Source organism: Culicoides brevitarsis, chromosome 1, assembly GCF_036172545.1.
Source record: "Culicoides brevitarsis isolate CSIRO-B50_1 chromosome 1, AGI_CSIRO_Cbre_v1, whole genome shotgun sequence".
NCBI classification, from domain to species: Eukaryota; Metazoa; Arthropoda; class Insecta; order Diptera; family Ceratopogonidae; genus Culicoides; species Culicoides brevitarsis.
The window spans coordinates 30758141-30766719 of NC_087085.1; the positions used below are offsets into that span (position 1 = coordinate 30758141).

Genomic DNA, 8579 nt, shown 5'->3' on the forward strand with positions numbered 1-8579 from the left:
TTTATTATGAGTTTTTTGGCAATTTGAGCCCTTTTGCGCGTCGTCCTATGGTACAGTGTTCCTCCGAATGCATGTCAAGAGTTTATTTTCGTTGAAAAACGGTTGAAATTGACAGCGCTGAATTTCATCAAGTGACAGATCGAAGACAGGATGGCATCGATGAAAATTGCAGTGAGTATTTTCCTGAAAAAAACACAAAATTTCAGTGATTTTTACGAAATTTACCTTTTACGATGTCAAAACTTCATCCGCGAATGTTTCAAAACCCCCAAATTCTCCCGTAATTTCTTTTTTCACTACCAAAACACACTTTTTACCGTGCTCGTATTATGTAATATTTTCCCGTACCTCAGTGGAACTCATAATTTTTCTTATTTTTTTGCAGTCTCGTGCTTATTGCACCGCAACCGCCAGCAAATTGGTCAAGCCCCCATTGCAAGTATTCGGTATCGATGGGCGTTATGCGTGCGCCTTGTATTCCGCCGCCACCAAAATGAAGCAATTGGATGCCGTCGAAAAGGATCTCTCCTCGTTGCAGACACAATTCAAGTCTGACGTCAAGTTGCGCGACCATTTGATCAATCCAACCATCAAGCGTAGTCTCATGGCAGCTGCCTTGAAGGATGTTGCTACCAAGTCGAGCTGGAGCCAGGCTACGGGAAATTTCTTGCAATCCATGGCTGAAAATGGACGATTGAACAAAATCGATCAAGTCATTAATGCATTCAAATTGATCATGGCGGCGCATCGCGGTGATGTTGTGTGCGAAGTTGTCTCTGCCAAGCCTTTGGATGCCGCGCAAACGAAGCAATTGGAGGGTGTCCTTAAGGTAAATTTTGAGTTTTACTGAAAAATATGAGAAAATTTATAAAAACAAGCGGAAAAATTATTTTTTCTTCAATGGAAACATATTTTCCGTCTCAGTTCGGTCTCAAAAAATTAAAGTTTTTAATTTGAAATATTTTTTAATTAACTTTTTAAAAAATCGATGGATAGTTTTTTATTTAAAATCAATTGAAATAATATTTTATTGAAAAAATTTTAAATAACAAAATTTAATTTTTGGCAATTTTCTTCAACTTTTTGAGATTTTTTTAAACCAAGATTTACTTAAATTTTAAGGAACGGAAAATTTTGTGAAATTTTCATATTTTTTCGATTTTTATCATTTTTTTTAAACCTCGTGAAAAAAAAAATAGAAATAAAAAATTTTTTTAAAAAGTTTTTTCAAGAAATGTTTAAATAAATCAAAAAAAAAATTAAATAAAAAAGGCTAAAAAATTTAAATTTAGTTTAAAAAGAATAAAATAAAAAAAAAATAATTATTTTAATTTAAATCAAATTTTTTAAAAATCATAAAAAATTATTAATTTAATTTCATTAAGCTTTTTATAAATTTATTGAATAATTTAAAATGTTAAATTTCTTATATTTAAAAAAAATTGTAAAATAAAAATAATTCTCAGAAAATTCTCAAATAATATCAGAACACGAGTTTAAAAAAAATCAAAAATAAAATTAAATTTAAAAAATGAATTAAGGCCGCTCCAAATGAAAATCAAAAATGAAGTCCAAAATTTTTAAAAATAAAATGGGGGGGGGGGGGGCAAAATAAAAAAAAAAAAAATATTCAATAAAAAAAATTAATTAAGTAAATTAAAAATTAAATTAAATCAAGAAAATTCTCAACTAAGCTAAATTTTTTGAATATTTTTATTTTTAAATAATTTTTTTTTTTTTTTTTTTTATTTTTGATTTTAAGACATCTTTTTAATTTTTAATTATTTCATAAATTGATTTTTTATTTTAGACAAAAATTTAAAAAAAATGAATTAATTTTTTTTTGTATTTTAATTCCAGCAATTCGTCAAGGCAAACGAGAACATCAAGCTCTCAACAAAGGTCGATCCCTCATTGATTGGCGGTCTCATTGTCTCCGTCGGCGATAAATATGTTGATATGAGTGTTGCTAGCAAAGTCAAGAAATACAAGGATCTTATTTCGGCTGCCGCTTAAAGCTGCTCGCTAACATTCACAAAAAAAATTATAAAAAAAATTTCGGAACTAGATAAGATGTTTCTTGTAGCCCTTGTTGTTCAAAGTCAAGGGAAAATGTCATAAAAAATAAAAAATTTAAAAAATCCCAAAAAAACTGCGTTTGATTAATAATTCTTTATTAAACTGCTTTAAATTTTGTCTCTCAAAGTGTACAAAAAAATGATCTCTTCCGGATTGACTTTTTACTGGTTTCATCTTCATTGTTTTGTCGGATCGATAGTTGTGCCACCGCGAATTTGTCCCCATCCAATTAGACGCCAATGCTTCTCGACACGACGCGACAAGGCAATTTTCTCGCCGTTTTCCGTGCAAACGGGATTCGTCAATGCAATTTTCGCCAAATCAGCTTTCGTGGCAACGACGCGTCCTCCGGTACTCAATGATCCGATGTTGACGAGCAAAATTTCGTTTTTCGACAGTTTTTGGACCTTGGCGGCTTTTTTGTCGCCCTCCATGCGAACGCCCAGCAGACGTTTCAACAGGTAATACGAGACTTCGAGCTCAATGAAGATGTCGGGCAGAGCGCCAACGGCTCCCAATACTTGGCCAACCAAGCGATCGGCACGACAAAGTGTCGGTTCAATCTTTGTTCCGACGCCGATGAGTCCGCCAGGCACTGCGAACTGCAACTCGTTGTGTTCCGCATAAAGGGAGACAATTTTACTGAAAATCGGGTTGCACGTCAATTTGCCTTCAGCATCTTTGCTCACGAGACCCGGACGAACTTCGATCTCTTGTCCTACTTTCAAGACGCCACGCAAGATGGAGCCACCGGCAACGCCGCCCTTGAGATCGTTCACCTCGCATCCGGGCTTGTTGACGTCGAACGAACGGATAACGATGAGACGCGGCGCCGCAGTGAAGTTTCTCGTGGGAATGGGAATCTTCTTCGTGATATATTCGCACAGGACCTCGATGTTGTATTTCAGTTGTGCGGAAATGGGGATGATGGGAGCGCCCTCTGCAACGGTGCCTTGCACGAATTTGACAATTTGTTCGTGTTGTTCCTTCGCCTGGATCTCCTTCACGAGATCGATTTTGTTCTGCAAGATGAGAATATGCTTGAGCTTCATGATCTCGATGGCAGCCAAGTGCTCGGAAGTTTGCGGTTGAGGGCAGGATTCGTTGCCGGCGATCAGTAGGAGAGCGGCATCCATGACGGCAGCACCGTTCAACATCGTTGCCATAAGAATATCGTGACCGGGGCAATCGACGAAGCTGACGTGACGCACAAGTTGGAAGCGACCCGTGCACGAGGGACGATAACAGGGGAAACTATCGTCTTTGCTGGATCCGCCGGAGGTATAACTGGCGGGGCGACTGCATTTCGGGTTATCGCACTTGTAGATTTTGGCATTTGCATAACCTAAAAGAAAAAAAAATTAAAAAAAATGTCAGAAATTTCATTTTATGGAGAAAATTTTTTTAAAAATATTATTTTCTGAACAAAAATTGATAAAAAAATAATAAAATCAAAAATTGTTCAAAAAAATTTTTTTTTCATGACTAAAAACAGTTTAAATTTTATTTTTTAATTCAAAATAGAAAAAAAAAATTAAAAAGTTTATCAAAAGTGTTCGATTTCTGCATTTTTTTTTTATAATTTCGTAAGAGATAAATAATATTTTAATAAAAAAATTCAAAATAAAAAAAAATAAAATAAAAGGCAAATAAAAATTTAATAAAAAAAAAATTTTACTTCTTATAAATAATATTGCAAAAAAAAATTTTTTTTTAAATTAATTTTGACTAATTTTTTTAAAAATTATAAATATAAAATTTTTAAGCTTTATTTCCTAATTTTACAAGACATAAATAAATGAAAAAATATTATTTCGAGATTTTAAACAGTTAAAAATTTGATGAATTAAAAAAAATAATAATAATTTATAATTTTTTTAAGTAATTTTTAAGAATATTATAAAAATAAAACTTCAGAAATGTCAGAAATTTAATTGAATTAAGTAAAATAAAATAATTTATTGAATTAAATTTTAAACATTTCATTATTAAAAAAAAAATATAAAAATAAAATTGAAAAATTTGTTGATATATTTTGTAAAAAATATTTATTTTTGAAGAAATTTATTAATTTTTTTAAAACTAAAATTTTATTAATAATCAATTTCTTCAAAAATAATTTTTTTACAAAAAAAAGCAACAAATTTTTCAATTTTATTATTTTTTTTATAATTTTTTGACTTGAAATGTTTAAAATTTAATTAAAAAATAGCAAATTTAAATAAAAAATTATAAAAAATATTGAAAAAACAAATTTAAATTATTTAAATTCAACCTTTTTTAATGAAAAAATATTTCAAAACTCATTTCGAAAAAATTTTATGCCACAAAAATGTGAAAAAAATCAGAAGCGCCTTAAAACCCAAAATTAAAAACCTCACCTAATTTAATTGTAATATTCCGCTCAAGTTCATTCTTAAACCGGACCGTTTGTACGCCGGAGATAGCTTTGACGACAGTCGATTTTCCGTGAGCTACATGCCCGATCGTGCCAATATTGATGGTAGCTTGTCGCGAAATGACTTCTGGCGAAAGTGGCGTGAGTGTGTTGATGTCCTGCAAACAAACGAAGGGAAAAAGGAAAGTGTTATAACCTTAAAATTGTTCGGAGATTGCATCAGCCAGTGCAGCACGGAGCTACTGAATCGTTTTTTGTTCCCGGCAAAAATTATTTCTGCATCAAAACTCGGAAAAACTTTAATTTTTCCGGATTTCTTGCAATTTTGCACAAATTTGGTCCGTAAACAGCTTTTATTCATGTGTAAAAGTTGCGATCCATGCCTTCGTGGCTGAAATATACAAAATATTTTGAGAGCTTTTGCAGGTCACGTACCAAAGTAGCAAGATCCTGCTTTTTGAGATGCGGCTGGGCGCCACTTGACGCATTATCTGACGACATTTTTCCAAGTCAAGTCCTCGAATTTCCACTAAAAAGGAGCAAAATCTCGTTTTACAACACCAAACTCGAGCAAATTTTAGTTTATGACGTGCGCGTGAAGAATTTGCACTGGGCACGCGTTTGACAGCGTCAATTCTCTCTGTATTCTGGGCACGCACGCAGTTCGTCGAGACCGGCATCAGAATTTTCCATATTTCGCATCAAGAAACAAATCCGCTCGCTTTAAAATCTCGAAAAATGGCGTCAACCGCGAAGAAACAAAAGGTCGATGGTGAGGAAAATCAACGAAGTGTCGACGAGAAGGAATCCGAGGCACTGGAGGCGATTGATAATTTCCAAGGGGAGGTAAGACAAATCGCACAAAAGGCTTGTGTCGCTGTCGAAATTGCCTTCGGCCAAAATTCGCACGAAAAATCTCAAAAAAGTTCATTTCACGAGATTTGGAGAGACCCAAACTTCGGAAATCCCGTGAAATGGAGAACAAATCGCTGACTCATTCGAACCATTCTTTCGCCAAACTTTTCAAAAGGCGTCTCTTTCTCCGTACGAGTGACGAACGTGTTACGTGTGTCTGTACGGCATCTGTGTGGCAATAACAATGGCCTTCAATAGCGACCAAAACAAAATTCTTGTGAAATTCGGATTAGTAATTTTTCCTTTTTTTTTGTAGATTGACGCTTTGAACGAAAAAGCTAGCGATGAAATCCTTAAAATCGAACAAAAGTACAACAAATTGAGGAAACCATTTTACGAGAAGCGTAACGAAGCAATCAAGAAAATTCCCAACTTTTGGTTGACGGCATTCATTAATCATCCACAAATTTCTAGCATTTTGGAAGAGGTAAAAATATTTTTTTGTTTTTGATGAAATTTGAATTTTAACATTTTTTTTTGTGGAATTTTAGGATGAGGAAGAATGTTTGCACTTCTTGGAAGCTGTCGAAGTGGAAGAATTTGAGGATATTCGGTCCGGTTATCGCATTCATTTCCATTTTGAAGAGAATTCATTTTTCACAAACAAAACCTTGACGAAGGAATTCCATTTGGGAGCCGTCAATGGCAAGGATAAGGAAGGTAAGTCACGTTTTGAAATATTTATTGGAATTTTTTTTTAAATTAAAATTTATTTAAATTTTATTTTAAATTTTTTCCGATTTTTTGTTTTAAAACATTTTTTTCAAAATTTAAAAATTTTTTTGAAATACTGTTTCATATAAAATGCCAAAATTTTAACAAATTTTGGTCATTCATGAATATTTTAGATGTTTTTATACATGTTTTTATACATTGACATTTGATGATTTTAAATTGATCTGAAAGTATTTCAAGTAGAAGAAAATTCATGTAAAATTTCGATTTTTAACACTTTTTAAAATTAAATTGGAAATATTTAAAAAAAAATTCCTTGAAAAAGTAAGGAAAAGAACCAAAAAAAGGTCAATTTTGTTGAAATTTTTAACTTTTGTTTTTATTTTGCCCCATTGGATTTTCGGCTTTTGAAATGGGGCAAGGGACAAAAACATAGAAAAAAATTTGGAGCGGCCTAAAATATTTAAAAAATTTATTAAAGATTTTCTTAGAAATTGACATTTCTTCATAATTTTACGATTTTTTATTATTTTATTTATTTATTTATTTATTTTTTTGAAAAATAAAAAAAAATTACGAAAGTTTTTCAAAAGACAACCAAATATTTTTATATTCTAAAAATTTAACAATATATTCTGGAATTTTAATTTTTTTCAAATTTTCTTTAAGAAAATAATATTTTATTTAAAAAAAAATACTTTGAAGAAAAATAATAATTTTAATTTTAAAATTTTTTTTTTTAATTTTAAAATAATTTTTTTTAAATCTTAAAATTTTATAAATATTTTTTTCGATTTTTTTTTTTTTATAAATATATTTTTAAATAATAATCTACATATTTATGTTAAAAAAATTAATTAAAAAAATAATAAGAAATTTTATTTTACATTTTTATGTCACAAGAGCCCGAAAAAAAATATTTCTGAACACATTTTCATTAAATTTATTTTATTTCATTTTTTTAATTCAAGAAAACAAATTATTTAAAAATTAATTTTTTTTATTAAAAATTTATAAAATCTGTTTGAATTAAAAAATTAAATTTTTAAACAAGTTTTAAAATTTTTTATAATTTTTTTTATTAATTATTCATATATTTCAGCTGAAGCAACGCAACCAACATCCACGAACACGAAAATCGACTGGAAAGCCGGTCGCAATCTGTTGGAACATTTGGAACAACAACGTGCTTCGGGCAAACGGAAGCGCAACTCCGACTACAAATCCTTCTTTGCATGGTTCACGGACAACAATGACCCAGCCTGCGACGAAGTTGCCGAACTGATAAAAGATGATTTATGGCCAAATCCCTTACAGTATTTCCTCGTGCCCGGAGACAATGACGACATTGAGGTTGAAGGAGATGAAGATATCGGAGAAGAGGTAAAAAAATTCCCTAAAATCAATTTTTTTACCTGCTTTTTAATTTTTTTTTTTTTTATTTTTTTTTTGCTACAGGAAATCGAAGAAGAAGAATTGGGTGACTCAGGAGACGAAAATTAAATTTTCAAATCTCACGTATACATTTTTGTAAGCAAAACAAAAAAAAAAGAAATGAAGCAAGGTGTTGTGTTCATTCGCGAAAACAAAAAAAAATCATAAATTACCACAATTTCTCTAAGAATGGAAAAGTGACGACAACAAAAAAATATTAATTTTACAAATTAACCACTCTTTATATATAATTAACGTTAAAAATTTACAAAAAAAAAACAGAACACTTTATTATTTAAAGCGTTGACAAAAAAGTAACGACAGAAAAAGCAAAAAGTATGAGCGAAAAGTGTGATTTTTCTCCCTCCTCTCATCATCCCGTTAATTCATAGAAGTCATAATTTTTTTTTTTAATACAAACCATCCACACATCCCGTTTTAACATAAATTATATAATAAAATATTTTAGAAATAAAAACACATCTTGAAACATTAAATAAATAACTTGATCAAATTTATGTAACAATTGAACTGAATGATTAACTGAATAAGGAATGGACATTTAAATTGAGAAATAAATATTTGAATATAAGATTAAAAGAAATTTTTATTTTTATCATCTTTGAATTTTTCTTCTTTGAGTTTTTTTTTTTTTATTTTATCAAAAATCGATCAGATATCAATGGAAATCAACTTAAAAATGAATATTTATTAACTTTTAGCTTGAAACCCATCAAAAGTTGGTTGAAACTTGATGTGAGAAAAAAACAACGATTTTTACTCCTCATATGATAAAATCGTTTTTTTTTTTATTTTATCAAAAATCGATCAGATATCAATGGAAATCAACTTAAAAATGAATATTTATTAATTTTAGCTTTGAAATCCATCAAAAATGGGTTGAAACTTGACGTGAGAAAAAAACAACGGTGCTCCTCATATGATCGTACTTTTTTTTATTTCTTCAAAAATCGAGAAATCAATCTTTAGAATGAATATTTATTCAATTTTAGCTTTGAAATCCATCAAAAATGGGTTGAAACTTGACGTGAGAAAAAAACAACGGTTTTTGCTCCTC

General features: G+C 30.4%; 3 protein-coding genes across 3 annotated transcripts; 2 read left to right on the top strand and 1 right to left on the bottom strand.

Moving 5' to 3' along the window:
- Positions 1 to 95: 95 nt before the first annotated feature.
- LOC134827286 (ATP synthase subunit O, mitochondrial) lies at positions 96 to 2146 on the top strand. Its single transcript, XM_063839869.1, has 3 exons — positions 96 to 171; positions 386 to 829; positions 1861 to 2146. The coding sequence occupies exons 1-3, from the start codon at positions 151 to 153 to the stop codon at positions 2014 to 2016; spliced, it is 621 nt and encodes a 206-aa protein (XP_063695939.1). The 5' UTR covers positions 96 to 150; the 3' UTR covers positions 2017 to 2146.
- Positions 2147 to 2249: 103 nt separating this feature from the next.
- On the bottom strand, positions 2250 to 5061 carry LOC134827284 (eukaryotic translation initiation factor 2 subunit 3). The gene is made up of 3 exons (XM_063839866.1): positions 4913 to 5061; positions 4461 to 4635; positions 2250 to 3424 (listed from the first exon to the last, which is right to left on the bottom strand). Exons 1-3 carry the CDS (start codon positions 4976 to 4978, stop codon positions 2256 to 2258), a joined length of 1410 nt encoding a protein of 469 aa, XP_063695936.1. The 5' UTR covers positions 4979 to 5061; the 3' UTR covers positions 2250 to 2255.
- Positions 5062 to 5139: 78 nt separating this feature from the next.
- On the top strand, positions 5140 to 8071 carry LOC134830644 (protein SET). Its single transcript, XM_063844196.1, has 5 exons — positions 5140 to 5323; positions 5649 to 5819; positions 5884 to 6052; positions 7170 to 7450; positions 7526 to 8071. The coding sequence occupies exons 1-5, from the start codon at positions 5216 to 5218 to the stop codon at positions 7568 to 7570; spliced, it is 774 nt and encodes a 257-aa protein (XP_063700266.1). The 5' UTR covers positions 5140 to 5215; the 3' UTR covers positions 7571 to 8071.
- The last annotated feature ends 508 nt before the right edge of the window (positions 8072 to 8579 follow it).

Bases quoted from the DNA above. Each gene is read 5' to 3' on its own strand.
- LOC134827286 (XM_063839869.1), top strand. From the start codon at position 151: ATGGCATCGATGAAAATTGCA. The intron at 172-385 runs GTGAGTATTTTC...ATTTTTTTGCAG, and splicing joins TGGCATCGATGAAAATTGCA to TCTCGTGCTTATTGCACCGC. The intron at 830-1,860 runs GTAAATTTTGAG...TTTTAATTCCAG, and splicing joins AATTGGAGGGTGTCCTTAAG to CAATTCGTCAAGGCAAACGA.
- LOC134827284 (XM_063839866.1), bottom strand. From the start codon at position 4,978: ATGTCGTCAGATAATGCGTCAAGTGGCGCCCAGCCGCATCTCAAAAAG. The intron at 4,636-4,912 runs GTACGTGACCTG...GTTTGTTTGCAG, and splicing joins AGCAGGATCTTGCTACTTTG to GACATCAACACACTCACGCC. The intron at 3,425-4,460 runs GTGAGGTTTTTA...TTTTTCTTTTAG, and splicing joins GAATATTACAATTAAATTAG to GTTATGCAAATGCCAAAATC.
- LOC134830644 (XM_063844196.1), top strand. From the start codon at position 5,216: ATGGCGTCAACCGCGAAGAAACAAAAGGTCGATGGTGAGGAAAATCAA. The intron at 5,324-5,648 runs GTAAGACAAATC...TTTTTTTTGTAG, and splicing joins TTGATAATTTCCAAGGGGAG to ATTGACGCTTTGAACGAAAA. The intron at 7,451-7,525 runs GTAAAAAAATTC...TTTTTGCTACAG, and splicing joins ATGAAGATATCGGAGAAGAG to GAAATCGAAGAAGAAGAATT.